At 49.4% G+C, this 17,485-nt stretch overlaps 1 protein-coding gene across 1 annotated transcript in view; it reads left to right on the forward strand.

Annotated features, from left to right (window-relative positions):
* CARMIL1 (capping protein regulator and myosin 1 linker 1) overlaps window positions 1-17,485 on the forward strand; it is a 1,545,633-nt gene that overhangs the window by 1,099,385 nt on the left and 428,763 nt on the right. Inside the window, exon 23 of the mRNA XM_069613644.1 lies at window positions 16,780-16,873. Coding sequence (XP_069469745.1) covers window positions 16,780-16,873 — 94 coding nt within the window. The remainder of the gene's footprint in view (window positions 1-16,779; window positions 16,874-17,485) is intronic.

Here is a 17,485-nt window from a genome sequence, read left to right on the forward strand (position 1 = left end):
ACTTACTCACCTGGTTGTTCTCTAGGCTCCCCCCTGTTGCAACTGATGTGGTAATGGAGATGGGGGAGGAGGATAGGAAGGACTATGAATGTGTGAAACTAGCTTTGATAGCTAGGTTTGGGAAGACCCCTTCCCAGTATCTTAAGAGGTTTAGGAGCCTCAAAAAGCATGATGGTACCCCTTGGGCTACCTGGGTGAGTGAATGTTTGAAAAACTTAGAGGGATGGATTAAGGGTTACAAGGTGAACACTTATGAAGGTATGAAGAATTTGTTTATGTTGGAGACTATTTATGATGCCTGCTCTCCTGAGCTCAGACAACACTTGGCTGATTCCAGGGAATTAGATTCCCGGAAACTAGCTAAGGCTGCTGACTTGTGGGTTGCCAACAGGGCCACTCACAAGGATTCTGGGGTAACTCAGAAGAAGGATGGGGAGAAACAGCCTAAAAAAGACTCCAAAGAGAATTCTAATAATTCCTATCCCAAAGAGGGCCCCAACCCACAAAATAACCAGGGTAAGCCACATGGGAAACCTAGTCAGGCTACTGTACCTTCTGGCCACAAGCCAGAAGGAGGTCAGAACAAGCCACCCTTCCATAGAGCATTTGGACAATGCTATGTCTGTCAGGGTACTGACCATATCAAAGGAGATCCCAAGTGCAAGGGTAAACCTGCAGGGATCAGCACAGTCTCCTTAGCCTTCACTCCTGAGGATGAAGTACAGATGGCTAGTGCCCACTTTGAACTCTTTGCTGAAGAACCCTTGGGTCTTCAAGCAACTGTAAACTTAGAGCCTATGGGTCTGGTTAGTCCCCAGAATAGGGTTGTGTATAACTCCCTACCTGTTAACTCTAAGGTGTATTATGTGGACAGTGTTCTTGTCAATGGCCAGGATACTCCTGCCAGGAGAGACACTGGGGCCAGCAGAACAGTAGTGGATGAAAGCTTCTTTCAACCTGAAGATGTGGCCAAAGCACCCAAAGGTCCCACTAGGATGTCTGGAGGCCCTGTCCAAATGGTTCCTATTCTACCAGCCCTCATTCAATGTAACAACATGACAGTAAGGATCCCTGTCAGTGTTCAGGCTGAGGTACCTGGGAAGGTCCTGTTAGGGAATGACCTAAGAACTCTAGGAGTAGTGTCACATACCCCCAGGCCTCCCAGTATGGAGAAGCAGAACTTAACCAAATTGGCTAGAAAGGCTACCTTGAAGGACCCTTCTAAGCCTGTGGGACCCTCTACTGAGAACCCCACTACAAGCCCTGGGTTTAGTAAGTTGACCTCTGACCCAGGCACCTTTCCGGATAGTATGCTAGGAACATGGGAGCCCCAACCAAGCTCCATCATTGTTCCCCTAGTCTCAGAGTCTCTGACTCCCCCTGCTTCTGAGGAAGAGGTGGATAGACCAACTAGGCCCCTATCTGGACCTGAGAGAACTGGTAATTCTCAGTGCTGGTGGAAAACCAGAAAAGAAAAGTCTAAGGCCAAAAACCTTCGGACTGTTGGACCTTCTACTGAAGACCCCAACTCCAATCCTAATATTAGGGGGGAAACTCCTAAAATAGGTAAAGGTAGATCTAAGAGGAAGGGGAAGCAGGTACATTGCCTAACCCCAACCCCTCCAACCAAGAGGCCTAAGACCCAACCTGCTCCCACAAGAGAGGTGGTGAGGAACCTTGGAGGCCCCTCTAGATCTAAGGGAATCCTTTATAAGGACCCCTTCAAAAAGCCTAACATAGGTTCAGAAGTTGTACCAACTTCTGAGGGACTGGTCAACCAGATCCCCTATAACAAAAAGACTGATGTTCCTCAAAGGGTCTGTAGGTCCGTTAGCTTGCAAAAGAAAACCTTTGAGTTCTCCATTGAACATAGGTCAAGGTGTCACCATCAAAATGCTGATGGACTCTCTAGGATGTATATCATCGACTAGAGGTATGAGGTTCATCCAGGAGTGGATTAAATCCTCCTGTCCCTTAGTCTGGGGGGGGCGAGTGTTAGGGAGAATTCTCTGTTTAGGCTGAATTTCCCTACCTAGTGAGTCCCCCAGCAGCTTTGCTGGATTTCTGGGGTTTAATTTTTTTCTCCTGCCAAGAGTGAGACTCTTTTACCCTCACTCTTGGACATGTTGAAGTGTGTTTTCTTGGTTAAACCTTGTGTTGAATGGGCTATGGGGTCTTTTACTCCATAGGGCCTCATGTATTTTTGTGATGTGGGTCACACAGCACCCTCTGTGCCGTGACCCAGGGGTGTCCTAGGGACTCCCCAACATAGACTCCATACCCTGGGACTGACTACTGTCTCCCAGGGCATGTAAAGTCACCAAAGACTTTGCTAGTCTTGAATCCTGAACAGAACCAGTACAAACCATCATATTGTGGACGTACTGGCTGGGGCAATTCGATTGCCCCAGGGTCTGTTAGTCGAGGGGGCACGTCTCCGTCCCCCCTGATCGAGTTTTGGCTGGTGGCAGTGGAAACTACTTTTTATATTCGACCGCGAATATTTCCCTATGGGATTTCCCATTGTTTTAGGCTAACACATTTAATTATTTATTTACGGTAGCCTTAAACATACCGCCGGTTTATATATTTATTTTTATAACTCCGGTTGGGACTTTTTGCCAAAACTTGATTCTAAAATGGCGTTGGTGTTCGCCTCTGTAACTCTGACCCAAAGTGGAGCCCTTTGTTCCACTTTTGGCGGGCTTCTCCACAGAAGCCCTCCAAAGTGGTGCCACTCTGTCTGGGGTACTTAGGAGGGGTGGAGGGGGATTTAGGCACCCTGGACTGAGTTACCTTGGTAACTCAAGTCGCACTCCGTCCTGATTGGCCCAAGTGGTGAGCCGCCCGGCTCACCACTTAGCATGTTTGAGTGACAGCTAGGCTGGGTGAATGGGGGTTTGCTGCATAAAAGCAGGGCTTTGGGGACTGGGACTTCAGAAGTCGCCACAGGACCAAGAATCCGACGAGGGAAGAGCTGAGCCGACCTGCTTCGACGACACCACCCGGTGGAGCCCTGCTGAACCGTCTCACCACTTTTTCCCGACGACCGAGGAGAACTCTTAACGGAGTGGCTCCTTCCCTTGACTGGTGGGGACAACCAGTTTTCGCCTTCTTTCCGTTCTTTGAGGTATCTCGTGGTCGCCTTGCCTGTGCCAAGCACCCCGGCAACCGGAATACCACACTTTACCCCCATACCGCGAAAGTCGGTACCAACCCTTTAACCGGAGGACTCCGCGGCTGGTTTCTTCCCGGGCAGTGCAACGACCCTCTTCTTCTGCTCTTCAGCGAGAACTTCTTCTCCCCTGACCGACGTCGAGCCCTGCTGCCACTGCCTGGAACAACTGCCACCGCTGGAGGATCCTTTCCGCTTAAGGTACTGTGTTCCGCCTGGCTTCCCTTGCTACCGACTGTACGGGGTAGATTTAGTCCCCGGCTTTCGAACCTGGGAGTGCCTGGGACACTTTGGCTAAACTTTCTGAGCCACTCTAAACTCTTTTTGACTCTTTGCAAGACTTTGAATCTCTAACTAACAGTGTGATCTTGGGCACATTTTCGCTCCAGCTACTCTAAGAGTGGGCCCTGCCTAGTGACTTTTGCTCACCTGTGACTTTGTGCTTCTTTAAGCCTATTGCAAGTGTTCTGGACCTTAGAGTGGTGTGTTTAACCTATTTCTGCTTTTTTCTCTCCCTTTCTTGGAAACTACTAGAGTGTCATCTAACGTTAAGCACTCACCTCTGTTTTAATTAAGTGGTGTTAACCTAGAGTTGTCTAGATAGGAGAAAGGATTGAATTTACTTTCATTATAACTGTGTTGAAGTGTTTTTACCATATTCGTTGCTAGAGTGTTTTTACTTATGTGTGTTTTTAAATAAATAACAATATTCTTTTGAAACCAAGCTCTGGTCAGTGTTTGCTTGTGCTATTGTGTTTTGGTACATATTGTGTATACTTTGCATACTGCCTAACTCTTCTTGAGAGAAGTCTGACTGCTCAGCCACAGCTACCAGGTAAATCTGGGTGGTACAGACTGCTACCAAAGGGGTTTACTGCTCTACCTGTAGTCTTAAATCTTTTGCAGTGTTCCCCAAGGGAACTGCACAGGTTTCTGCCTAACATGTTTGCTAAGGGTCTGTCCAAGGGATTCAATATATAGGTTGAAGAGGAGTGCAGATAGTGAGGAGCCTGTCGGACCCCATACTTGACAAGGGAGGGGTCTGATCAATAATGGGGCATGGAGACAAAGTGTGTCCTGTCAGTGAGAAAGGAGGTCAACCAGTTGCATATGGTGCAAGAGAGATTCATTCTGTGGGCTAGGATGTCTAGTAGAATGGTGTGGTCCATGGTGTCGAAGGTTGCATAGAGGTCGAGGAGTAAGAGTAGTGCTGTGTGTCCTTTGTCTGTGATGATGTGGCGCTCATCGAGGATTTATCTATATAGCGCTGAAACCCTGCAGACATAGGGGCAGTGGAGGATGTGAAGAGTAGCGGTCTTAGTGCTGTGTCCAGGTCAAAAGCCAGATTGGAAGGGGTTCAGTAGGTTGTTTGTGGTGATGTGTTGCTACAGTTGGGTAGTTACAAAGCATTCCATGATTCTGGCCATGTATGGTAGAATAGTAATTGTTCAGGAGTTTTCAGGGAGCGTGGGGTTGAGAGATGTTTTTTGATCGAGGGGTGAGATTTGTCTTATTTTGAGTGCAGTGGAGATAGTGCCATGTGAGAGGCAGGAGTACAATTGTGTTGAGCCAGTGGGGAGCTAGGGTGGTGATGCAATTGGATGCAGCTTGAGGTGGGCATGCATCATCCAAGAAGTGTGCAGGTTTTCTTTTGGCAGTGAGGGTGATGAGGGTTCAGTGTCCATGGGTGTGGAATGTTTGGGAGTGGGGGGTGTGAGTGGGACAGCTGAGGGGAGCGCTCTCCTAATGTGTATTTTGGAGTTGAAATAGTTAATGTGGGAGTTGCATACTGCAGTGGATGGGGGTGTGTATGGTGGTTTAGAGAGGGACTTGATGATGTTGAAGAGTTTCTTGGTACGATTGTCGATTTACTGTGATTTGAACATAGCTGAAATATTCAAGAGAGAAAATACCGAAAGTTATTTTACCAAAAATAACTTTTCCTTTTTCTCTCCCCTGAACATTTCAGATAATCCCCTGCCACCCACCCCTTTCTTACCTGTGGGCGGCACAACTCCTTGTGTGCCGCCTTCTCCAGCATCCCTTTGCAACACCGGTTCCCTTAACTTGTGTGTATGGGAACCGGCGCCGCAGGATCCGCTTTTCCTTTTTTATTTTTTTTTAAACTTTAAGACGGCAGCGAAGGACACCCCCGCAACCCATCTGCTCACATTACAGTGAAGAAGGATGGGGGGGACACCCCTGCTGCCCTTCTTCACTGTAATGGTTTGTATGGCCAATTTGTTAGGATTTTTTGGCTATACGAGATTTTCGTACAGCCTAAATTCGGTCAGCTATGCCATACGTTTTTTTCTTCTGTCTTTTTGGGGGTTTCCCAATTGTTGGCGGATTGGAGTTTTTGGAAGTAATAGGTGGCTTCGGCATTGCGTATGGCTGTTTTAAATTTGTTGTAGCAGTGCCTGAGGGACATCCTGGTTGAGGGGCCATGGGTTCTTTTGACAGGCTCTTTCTAGGTGTCTTATATCTCGAACTTCACTGCCTGGTGTTAACAGAATTGAAATGCCAACCCTTTTTGATGTCCTTTAATGTACTGTAGAAAGGCTGTGGTTGGTATATCCTGTGTGTTTTTTCAAAACTATGGGCTTCATTACACGGAAGGCGGTAAGGGTTAACGGTCACCGGTAATGGTACCGGTGACCGTTAACCCTTACCGCCGTACTACGAGGTCCCTTTGCGGGTTGGTACTTTAACACCTGCTTTTTAGCAGGTGTTAAAAACCAACCCGCAAAGGGACCAGGGTGCTAATTATGGTACCACAATTTGGTGTACCGTAATTAGCACCTTCCCCATTCCCATTATGCCCTATGGGGCAAAAATGGGAATGGGGAAGGGCAATGGGGGAAGGGGGAATTACCGCCCTGCCAACCTTGGAATAGGGCGGTAATTCCCCTTTCCTCCAAGGCGGTGCCGGTATTTTATCGGCATGGACCAAGGTGCTAATAGCACCTTGGTCCACCGCCTACCGTGTAATGAGGCCATATGTCTTTAATAGCTGCGTGTAATGACTTCAGGGAATATGCCTGCCTAGTGAGTGGTCAGTCGACATTTAGCTTTCAACATGGATTTCGAATAAGGGTGCAAATAAGGGTGTGATCAGGGTTGGAAAATAGGGACAGCGTGGTTTATTCACAGAATACGTGCAGTATTAATTCAAGCCCTTAGTTATCTATCCCTTATCAGACTTAAAAAGTACCTACACTGAAATAGGACAGGCCCTTTAAATAGAAGATGCTGCTTATGCAACCGTATTATGGCATTTCATGTGCAAGAAGGGCATAGTCATTATGTCGGATACCTCTGATAACTTCTGAACCCACGCCATTTGTGTAAGCCTTGAATCACAAGCTTAATTATCCCACTGCCAGTAGTAGATTGGGGAACTGGTAGAGTGCCACAAGGAATTCTGCACCCTGCTCTTGCGTATTTATGCATTTTCTTATACATTTTTCCTGCTCTGCTATTTTGAGCTGTGCTTCGCCTTTTGCTTTGGATGTGCAAACATGTCTCATTGAAAGGGACTTTGGGTAATCTCTTAAATACATTAATACAAAGATCCACAGTATTAAGCAGACCGATCTGAAGCACCGTATGTGTATTAGCATCGGGCGCCTTCATCAGGCCCTCAGCCTGAATATTCATGCGGCTCGGATTTCCAGGAGAAGAAAGTGAAGGCCTTGCCTTTGCTATGTAAAGCAGGTGCTTCATTGCATAGAGAAATCCGCTTCTAAGGATTTTTCTCAGTCACTGCTGCATATCTCCCGAAGCTAATCCTTATTATTTTCCTTTTAAAGGGGTAACAGAAACGCACTGAGATCGATCGGTTTTACTATAAAATAGCAGCAAAAAAAAGACATCCGGTTGTAGACTTTCGAAAATGCTGTTTGTGAAGTGGATACAACTCGATAGGTTAACCTTCCCCCGCATTTATAATCAGGCAATTTATTCAATTATGGCAGACGGTCGTTCGTGCACATTTTGCTGTAATCCCTAACTCTCGGCGGTTGTGTTGACAGGGTTTTCTGCAGCTGCAAGGGGCTGGGAAACCATGATGTTTTACAAGACGTCAGGCTACCCCACTTCATGCCACTCCGCGATCTGCACAGGAAAATATAGCAGTCATTAAATGAATTCCCAAGAAAAGGGGGAGTGCATGAATTCGACTGCATATTACCTGGAGGTGATGCTCTCGCCACAGCTTTGAGGTGTAAGGTGTTTGTCTCCCCACTGGCAACATCCCTCAACTCGCATTTTAAATGCATCACTTTGGTTAGTTCTAAACATGGCCGTATGCATCTGTGGGAGTTGAACACCTTTGGGCGATCATTGCCTTACACAGTTTGACATGGTTGTGTGTTATGGATTGCTGTTATGATTGCCATTCCTAATGTTAGAAGGGGTTGTCGTCCAGGGAGAATTTTCCTACTCCTAGCTACAGAAGATGCATTGATTTCTAGGTGTGATCCAGTGGTAAAAGATATTTGAATATTTTCATGTTGAATGTCCTTTCTATAGTTTGTTTTCTATTTCAACTGTGACAAAGAGAGGTTCTTGTGGCTTCGTATGCGAAATAAGCACCCCACAGCCAAATGGCCTTTATAGACCCCGTCCCCCACCCCCTTACTTTGCCGTGCGCTGCAGAGTCCCTGCAGCGCCAGTTCCCTTCACTTCCGTGGATCAGTGCTGCATGCTCCTTTTCTTTTTTTGTGTGAAAACTTTGTTGTGTTCGATGCAGGTGACACCCCCAACACCCCCGATTCCATTATAGCGAACAATGGTGCGGGGGACATCCCTGCAACCCCGGCTTCCCTTGTTCACTATAATGAAAACCGAATGGTTGACATGTTCTGCATTTTCGGCTGAATGCAATTTTGGTACAGCCGAAATCCGATCATTTCAACCATTAGATATATTTTTTTTAATTATGTTTTTGTGCAATGCCGTTTCTTCCCATTCCATAATTACAGGAGTGCTTCAGGATGCTTGCTCTTAGCATATCTTTCATAAGCAGTCATGTCATGGGGTGTCACTTGTTGCATATCAGTTTACCTGGGGTGTGCTTGTGCCTTTAAGTGCAAATCTCTTTTGTTCATTTATCAAATAGAGAGAACGTTCACAATAAATGAGTACAGTAGTTCGCAAACATATTTTCATCAATGCGTTGGTAGTTTTAGTGCCTCAAAGAGTAACTCATCCACTTGCACCACAAACATTAATCTTTTTACAATATTTTTCACCAGTTCGTTTTACCACCGATGTGGCTTGCCCGAAACTGCAAGTCAACTCCTAGATCTTAGCATCCAATTGGTATGCCTGCCCCCATGGAGCCTTTCATCCTCCTCCGGTCCGATACATTGAGTTCTATTTAAATGCGTAGTAATGAATACAGCAAGCAGGTAGAACGAGGAGAAATCCGCCATAAAGCTATATACGAAAAAACAACATACTATAATTAAGTTTTCTTTGTGTGCGGGAAACACCAGGATACAAGCTCCCCACTCTATCTTGTGCAGCTCCAATGAAGGATTTTGGGGCGATACCCCTGAGGAGGTGCACTAAGTTATGCTGTAAAAGCATACAGTTTTGTATGGATGCCAAGTCCCGTTCATTCTGACCTCTCCCTCCATTGATGCTGCAGGAAGGAAACTGAACTGCAGGAACGAGGTGGCAAGCACATTACAAAGACCCAGATTCAAGGGGCTACAAAAGTAAGGAACATTAAAGGAAAACGCACTAGAGCGGACTCCCACAAGACAGCGGCTGGCCATGCCGAATCGTGGAAGTGGCTTGAGTATGGACTCATACCTCTCAGGGTGGCTCTGATGATGGGTAAGGGGCAGAGGGTGTAGCAAAGCAGTGAGGAGGAAGGCTATTTCCTATTTGGAGTTGAAATGCTGCACCATTGACCATGGTATCCCTCACAGAGCAACATGAACTAAGCTGATGGAACAGTGTCCTACAGAAAGCGCTTCCACTTGCAAATGCAGAAATTGTCCAATGGATTAACACAGTGTGTAGAAATGAGTTAGCATGCTCAGGCTCTTCAAGAGTAGAAATCAACATGCAAGCTGAAATCCAGGTACGATTCAACCCTCTCTTCCTCCAATAGAGAGTGGTTCAGAGCACTAAAAAAAAGCCAGAGAACGTGTCCTTAAACTCTACATACCCCAACCTTTGGAGGGATCTTGACATAACAGGGAACCTGTGCTCAATGTAAGAACAAGCAGACATATCTCAGGGGGAATAGGACTGCATGGCTTCCCTACAGTCTCTCTTCAATAATAACTAACTTAAGGGCCAAAGGGTCAGAAAATGCGGAAAGCAATGAAAGCGCTGCAATGCTTTTCTTGGCACTCACTCCTTAGCAATGAACCGCGCACTATAAACCCCAGATGGTATCTTACATGATTTTCCCAGGACATCGATATTCACACCATGCTCCTAAACGCTTAACATGCACCAACTCACGCATGCATAGTACATGTCTGTGAGTGTTACACTAATGCACTATGCCCAACACAATGTTCGAGGGGATTGGGTCCTCCGACGTATTCCATATCTATGACGGGTAATGTCCACAGCTGTGCTGCTTCGGAAAATCTTTGGCTCCTGCGTCGATGACGTCGATGCGCCGTCCCCGAGGACCTCCTCCGACGGCCGACGTCACCCGATGTGATAAGTAGGACGCACGACGCCCATAGCCTCATTTCCGTTTTTTCCGCGAACGTGTTCACTTAGTGAATCTCGGTACCCCTCGACTCGTTGGAGTTTGCTGTTTTCAATTCTCGGTTTGTTGAACCTGTTCAGTTTGTTGTGAAGACCTGTGCGTGGCGATGTCTCATTCGTCTTCAACCCCACGTCCGGGCTTCAAGAAATGCGGGGACTGTGGGTCCAAGATGTCGGTCACGGACTCGCACGACGCCTGCCTCTGGTGCCTCGGGGAGGCCCACGATACGGACGACTGTGGCGACTGGCAGTCGCTCACGGCAAAGGCCTTGCGGGAACGCAAGAAGAAGCTGTCGGTAGGCCGGGTGTCTAAGCCCCGGAAGTCGAGGTCTGCGGGGCTTACGACTGATGACTCGAGGGGCGACTCTCCGCGTCATCGTCGGAAGTCCAGTGGGTCTCCTTCCAGGAGTCGGTCTCGCCACTCCTCCGCCTCTTTGAGGCATTCCCGGAAGCGCCGGCATAGGTCGCCTTGCCGTCCTCTTCCGAGGACTCCGCCCGTCGGCGGGTCGCTTATCCCTCCATGCAAGCGACACCGGAGGAATGGGATTCCTTCGGGAAGCAGATGCTAGCGATTCTTGAATCGCAGGGCACCGGTCCGTCCACGCCTCCGAGTGGGGTCGGTCGGCACCGGTCGAGAGACACCGCTCGTACGCCTTTGGGCTCGGGTGGTCGGCACGGCTCGCGGGAGAGGTCCTGCTTGGACAAAGGTAGCCGTTCTCGCCATGCCCGTTCCAGGTCCCGGTCCTCAACGCGCTTGAGACCGCGTGATCCTGTGCTGTCTTCGAAGAAGACGTCGGCGCCTCTGGTGCCGAGGTCGTCGACGATTTCTCTCGAGGCTCCGCCTCCGAGGGGGTCGTCGACGCCGTCGGCGCCTAGGTCGTCGAGAGACACACTCGGAGCTCCGGCTTCGAGGCCTGTGTCGACGCCGCCGATGCTGGCGGCGCTGCAGCTGACGTCGACGCCGATTCGCTCGACGCCTTTTCTGTCGACGCTGGCGCTGATTCGTTCGGCGCCCTCGACGCCTTTCGAGGCGGTGGTGTCGGAGGGGCCCCCGTGGCACGGGGTTTGCCCCTAGAAAGGCTCTGGCTAAGGTCAGGCACTGCTTTGGTCCCCAGAGGTCTTCCTCTCCCCGCCTGGAGTACATTTCAGAGGATGATGAAGGCTCTGATGGCGCCTGGTTCCGGTTACGGTTCCAGATGACCTTATCTCGGGCCATAGCCAGTTTGATGACCTGCGGCAGTCGCTGCATGATGCCAGTGGACTGGACACCTCTCTGGAGGTGGAGTTTTGTAGGCCGGAGCCTGGCACTCATGCCGATTCTTCATATCTGCGCCTTATGTCTCGGGTCACCCAGTACTTGGGTTGGTCAGCTCCCCCAGGGGAGTTCGTTCAGGATGATCTCACGGACATCCTTGATCTCGGTCCCCACACTGACCCGGTTTTGCCTTTTCATATGGCTCTGCAGAGAAGGGTGGCGGCGGCTTGGACTGCTCCGGAGAGTCTCCCGGCAGTGGGCAAGTCTTTGTCGCGAAAATACCGTCCAGCCAGTAGCGCCCCCTGCTACTTGTCTAGGCACCCCACTCCGGAGAGTTTGGTGGTGCAGGCGGCTACGGCCCCGGCAAAGCAGGCGTCGTATCCTACCATCCCTCTGGATAGGGACGACAAACGTTTTGACGGCTGGGCGAAGAAAGTGTTTTCTTCGGGGGGTATGGCGCTTCAGGCGGCCAACTCCATATGTGCCTTGTCTCGTTTCACACACACTCTGTGGAACTGTGTTGCATTAGCGGCTGAACATATTCCGAAGGGGAAGAACGGGATGGTTTCCTTGCTATGGTTCAGGATGGCAAGGATGCCATGTGTGAGGCCGTTCAGTCGGGTTTGGACTTGGCAGATTGTGTCAGCCGGTCCATGGCGGAGAGCACCGTAATGCGCAGGTTTGCGTGGTTGCGGAAGTCTGGGTTCGCTCCTGATGTGCAGTCCCGGCTCCTCAACATGCCCTTTGACGGTGAATACCTTTTTGGCAGCAAGGCTGACGAGAGCCTTGAGAGGTTGCAGACCTCCAAAGCTGCAGCGAAGTCGTTGGGCGCTGCTGTTTGCCAACCTCCGCCTTTTCGTCCTAGGGGACAGCAATGGAGGGGAGGTTCCTTTCGCTATTACTCGTCCTTCAGTAAAGCGAGGGGATCTAGCAGTCAAAGAGGCCATCGTAAGAGTGCCAGAGGTGGAAATAAAGGTACTCTAGGTGCCAAGGCCGCTCGGGCAGTTGCCTCTTTGCCCTCGGGCAACGCCGCAGCTGCTACCACTCAGTCATGAGGCCAGGTCCCATGGTTCGCCGGTTGGGGGAAGGCTGGCGCAGCATCTTGTAGAGTGGCAAGCCATTACTTCGGATGTGTGGGTTCTGGAGATCATAACCCACGGCTACTGTCTTCCTTTTCGGCAGAGGCCTCACGACAATCCACCAGGGAGCCTCTCTTTGAAGAGTCCGGATCCGCTCCTTGTGCAGGAAATTCAAGCCCTGCTGGAGAAAGGCGCCATAGAACTGGTGCCTGTAGCGGAGAGGAACAAGGGATGGTATTCCCCTTATTTTTTGATATCGAAGAAAGACGTTGGATTGAGACCGATCGTGGACTTGCACGGTTTGAACAAACTCCTCAGGAAGGACAAGTTCAAGATCGTGACTCTTTCTCAAGTCCTCCAGGCCCTTCAACTTCAGGACTGGTTGGTGTCTCTCGACCTCAAGGATGCTTACTTCCATGTGCCGATCCATCCCAAGCACAAGAAGTACCTGAGGTTCGCGGTTGGCGACTCGCACTTTCAGTTTCGGGTCCTGCCGTTCGGATTGTCCTCCGCCCGAGGGTTTTCACCAAGCTCATGGTGGTGGTGGCAGCGCATCTCAGGAAAGGGGGGGATTCACGTCTACCCCTACCTGGACGATTGGTTGGTCAGGGCACGCTCTCCCGAGCAAGTCCTGGATCATCTGTCCGTCACCTGCCACTCCCTTCACAGGCTGGGCTTCTCCCTCAATTTAAAGAAGTCCCATTTGACACCAACGCAGCGGCTCCAGTACATCGGAGCAGTGCTCGACACGTCCCTGGGGCAGTGTTTTCCTCCTTAAGTGTGGGCTCTTCACATTCAGCAGATGGTACACAAGTTTCATTTTGCCCACGATCTCCCAGCGTCCAAGTTCTTGAGACTGCTCGGCCTTATGGCATCCTGCATTCTTCTGGTGCCAGAGGCTCGTCTGCGGATGAGATCTTTGCAGTGGGCACTCAAGCTCCAGTGGTCTCAGTCCTCCGGCAGGCTGTCGGACCCTGTTCAGGTGCCGCCCTCGGTGGCCTGGGACCTTCTGTGGTGGGCCGCCGAGGGCAATCTGATGGAGGGGGCCCCATTTTGGCTGCCCTGGCCGGAGGTGACAATCGTGACGGACGCATCCCTCACGGGATGGGGAGCTCATGCCAACGAGTTGACAGTCAGCGGTCGTTGGTCTCCGTCGGAGTCCAGACTCCATATCAATCTGTTGGAGCTGAGGGCCGTCAGGCTAGCCCTGAAGGCTTTTCTGCTGACTGTGCGCGGAAAGAGTGTCCTGATTCTAACGGACAACACGGTGGCCATGCACTACCTCAACAAAAAGAGGGAGCGGGGGGGCAGGGTCACTTCCGCTGTGCAGGGAGGCGATGCAGCTCGAATTCTGGGCCATCCAGCAGGAAGTTTCGATCTCGGCTGTTCATCTGGCCGGAGCCGACAACGAGATGCTGGACGCTCTGAGCAGGCAGAGCTCGATCTCTCACGAGTGGGAGCTTGCTCAGGAGATTCTCCTGGAGATCTTCGCCCTTTGGGGGACCCCTCAAGTGGATCTCTTCGCCTCCAGTGTCAACCGGAAGTGCGAAAGGTTTTGCTCGCGGGAATTTCCTCCAAAAGGAGCCTTAGGAGACGCGTTCGTGATGGAGTGGTCATTCCCACTGCTGTGCACGTTTCCTCCAGTCCCCGTCATCCCGCAAGTGCTGCAGAGGTTACGGAGCTTCGGTTCCCGGATGATCCTCATTGCTCCGGCGTGGGCCCGGAGGACGTGGTACCCGGACCTTCTAGACTTGTCTATCTGCCCTCCACGTCGTCTTCCCTACCGAGACGATCTGCTCTCACGGGAGGGGGGTCAGGTTCTCCATCCAGAGGTCAGATCCCTCAATCTTCACGCTTGGCTTCTGAAAGGTTGAGGTATAAGGATTGGGACCTCCCTGAAGACGTGATGGAGGTGTTGCTCTCGGCCAGGTGGCTGGCAACTAAATCTCTGTACCGTTGCCGTTGGAGAAAGTTCTGCGACTGGTGCAGAGTTCAGAATGTGACATTCCCATGGTTCTGTCTTTTTTGCTTTCTTTGGCCCACAGGGGCTTGCAAGTGGGAACCATTAAAGGTTACCTGGCGGCGCTGTCCATATTTAAGCCCTCGTCTGAAGAGTGTTCCTATTTTAAAATTCCTTTAATTTCGCAGTTTTTGAAAGGGCTCACTAATGTGTTCCCTCCGTCACGTTTTCTGGTGCCAGGTTGGGATTTGAACCTTGTTCTTAAGTTTCTTATTGGTGCTCCGTTTGAGCCTTTACATTCTTGCCCTTTGAGGCTGTTGACTCTGAAAACTGTGTTTTTGGTTGCGGTTACTTCCGCTCGCAGAGTGAGTGAGTTACAGGCACTTTCAGTTAAGCCACCCTTCACTGTGTTTCATAAGGACAGGGTTGTCCTTAGAGTTCGTCCTTCTTTTCTTCCGAAGGTGGTTTCGGAATTTCATTTGAGCCAGAAGGTTGTTCCTCCGACGTTCTATCCTCCTCCACATCCTGGTAAGGAAGAGCAGAGGCTCCATAGGCTTGATCCTAGGAGAGCGTTGAGCTTTTATATTTCGCGCATGTTCCGGGTCAGAGTGGACGATCAACTTTTCATTGGTTACGCTGGAAAGCATTTGGGACAAGCTGTGACGAAACAGACTTTGTCTCGGATTATTTTAGCAATCTCCGAGTGTTACCGCTTGGCGGGTAAGGATCCGCTGGCTTGCAGGCCCATTCTACCAGGGGAGTGGCTGCGTCTACTGCCCTGCAAAGGGGAGTTCCTATTCGTCACATCTGTGATGCAGCCACTTGGGCTTCCGTACATATTTTTGTACGTCACTACTCCCTCGATTCCATCAGAGGGCAAGATCTGGCCTTTGGCAAGGCAGTTCTCTATTCCGCAATTTGATTGGGCATGCTAAATTTGTATTCTAAATTCTTTCTCACCTCCTTGCTTGGTACTGCTTTGGGAGTCTGTCATAGATATGGAATACATCGGAGGACCCAATCCCCTCGAAGAACAATTTACTTTCTTACCTGGTAACATTCTTTCGATGGGATGGTCCGACGACGTATTCCATATCGCTCCCTCCCTGTGTTCCCCGCTGCAGAATTTCTTTTGCGATTGCAGCTTGCGTTCCGCAAGGCCTTGTGTGTCTGACTGGCAGAAAACTGGTGGCACACGTTCTGGGAAAAAACTATAACTGAGGCTATGGGCGTCGTGCGTCCTACTTATCACATCGGGTGACGTCGGCCGTCGGAGGAGGTCCTCGGGGATGGTGCATCGACGTCATCGACGCAGGACGCAGACGCCAAAGATTTTCCGAAGCAGCACAGCTGTGGACATTACCTGTCATAGATATGGAATACGTCGTCGGACCATCCCATCGAAAGAACGTTACCAGGTAAGTAAGTAACTTGTTCTTCTATTCATTGGTTGCATTCCCCATTGTTTGGTGAAATATTTCCTATTATCAGTATCATTACTGAGCTCGTTGCCTGAAGCCATCAGCGTGTTGCAGGATTATGCGTGTACATCACTTAACCATTGACCGCTAAGGATTTGGAATGAGAGCATCAGTTCTAAGTTTCACGTGTGTGTGCTATTCAGTAAACTGTCCCAGACTACTTCTGCCTGACTTGCCCAGCCAAGACAATGGGCCTCATTATAAGTTTGCCAGTCCAGTAACAACCGTGCCGGTACCCGTTGTTACCGGACAGGCAAACTAAGAGTTCTGCTCGCCGCCCGCCAGGCCAGTCCTGGCGGGCGGCGAGCATAACTCTTAGTTTGCCGGTGCTCGCGAGCAGAGCATGCCGGATGCATCAGCACCATTCTGAATGGTGCTGGTGCATCCGACCTCCCCATTCCCATTGAACCCTATTGGGCAAATGGGAATGGGAAGCATTTTTTTCCGCCCCCTACACCTCCAATGGGCAATTTCCAGGTCCATCAGGGCCGTAATGACCCGGTAATTGCGCATTCGCGGGTGCTGGAAAAAAATTGCAAGTTTGGCGGCAGCCAAATAAGGCCCAATGTGTGAAAGAATGTTATGAATTGGAAATATATTTAACACTGTACTAATTGGTTTGCCCGATATAATTGTATTGTATGAAGTTTTACAAGCAGTTATTCTAGACTCATAGAATGTCTTTGCTGGCAGGCGGCATACTGGAACTTACTTTGTACATCAAAAATAGATCTAGAAAAAAGGCAACCAAATATGGGTTCCTGAAAAACGCTTTTTCCACTACCAATCAGGTAGCTCCCTACTGCCTATTCCATTTTTTTCATCGGTTGAATTATTTTGCCTAGCTCATTCTCATTGCAGTGTTTTGCATCAGTGTTTCTTCTTGTAACAAGAGTGGCAGGTGTGTTTACCTTTCATTTGGCGACCAACACATAACTGTCCAGATTATGGCAATCTGGAGAAGTTTAAAGCATGTGCATTGGACGTCTACTTTTAAAAGCATTCACTACTTACCTGTATGTAAGGGTAGGTTTGGGCATTTGACTATTCTAGCTGGTGAGTGAGATGTATTATGTGTTTTTCAGGAATTACACCTTGAGATTCATGCCGATCCCCATGAATGATGCCGCGCAAGCATTAAAGACCAGCCCAGAAAAAACCGAAGAGGCTCTGCAGAAGGTATGTTCTCAAATCCATACCTTGTAACTTTGCCCGTGTTGGTGGAAATTGATCTGCTCACAAAATTGACTGTCTATTCTTCCCTCCATACTGTTTTGTTAACCACATGTATACTGCTGTACAGACACAGCTGTTGATTAAATATCCCACAATAACTTTACCCTGGGAAGGTATTCCCTGCTAATACTCTGTGAGACCTCCCAGAGATGTATGGAAGCCTACAGTGAAGGATATTTAAGGCTTAGGGGAACACTTCTAGCAGAAACTAAATTACTCCTTAGCAGCCGCAAGCAATGTTGTAAGACCCTTCATTGTTCATTCACATGGATAAAATCATGGACAGGTTTCTCCATGAGCCAAATTGCAAAGGTTTAATATTGACACTAACACGGGAGCACAGTTGAAGCAAAGTTTATTTTTGCAGACTAACCACATATTTTTAAATGGCTAGTTGTGGTTTGTTGAGGATTCGTTGCAAGTGTAGGGGCGGGGGGGCATTTCTTGTTCTCTAAAGGAAACTTAGATTATGGGCACAAGGATTCCTCTGGCTATTTTAGATATGTGTTGAAGTTATGCCTTATCTGTATAAAGTCATGGAAAGTCACTACGTTC

The sequence above is a fragment of the Ambystoma mexicanum genome, chromosome 5p (assembly GCF_040938575.1).
Source record: "Ambystoma mexicanum isolate Mex_15411 chromosome 5p, UKY_AmexF1_1, whole genome shotgun sequence".
NCBI lineage: Eukaryota > Metazoa > Chordata > Amphibia > Caudata > Ambystomatidae > Ambystoma > Ambystoma mexicanum.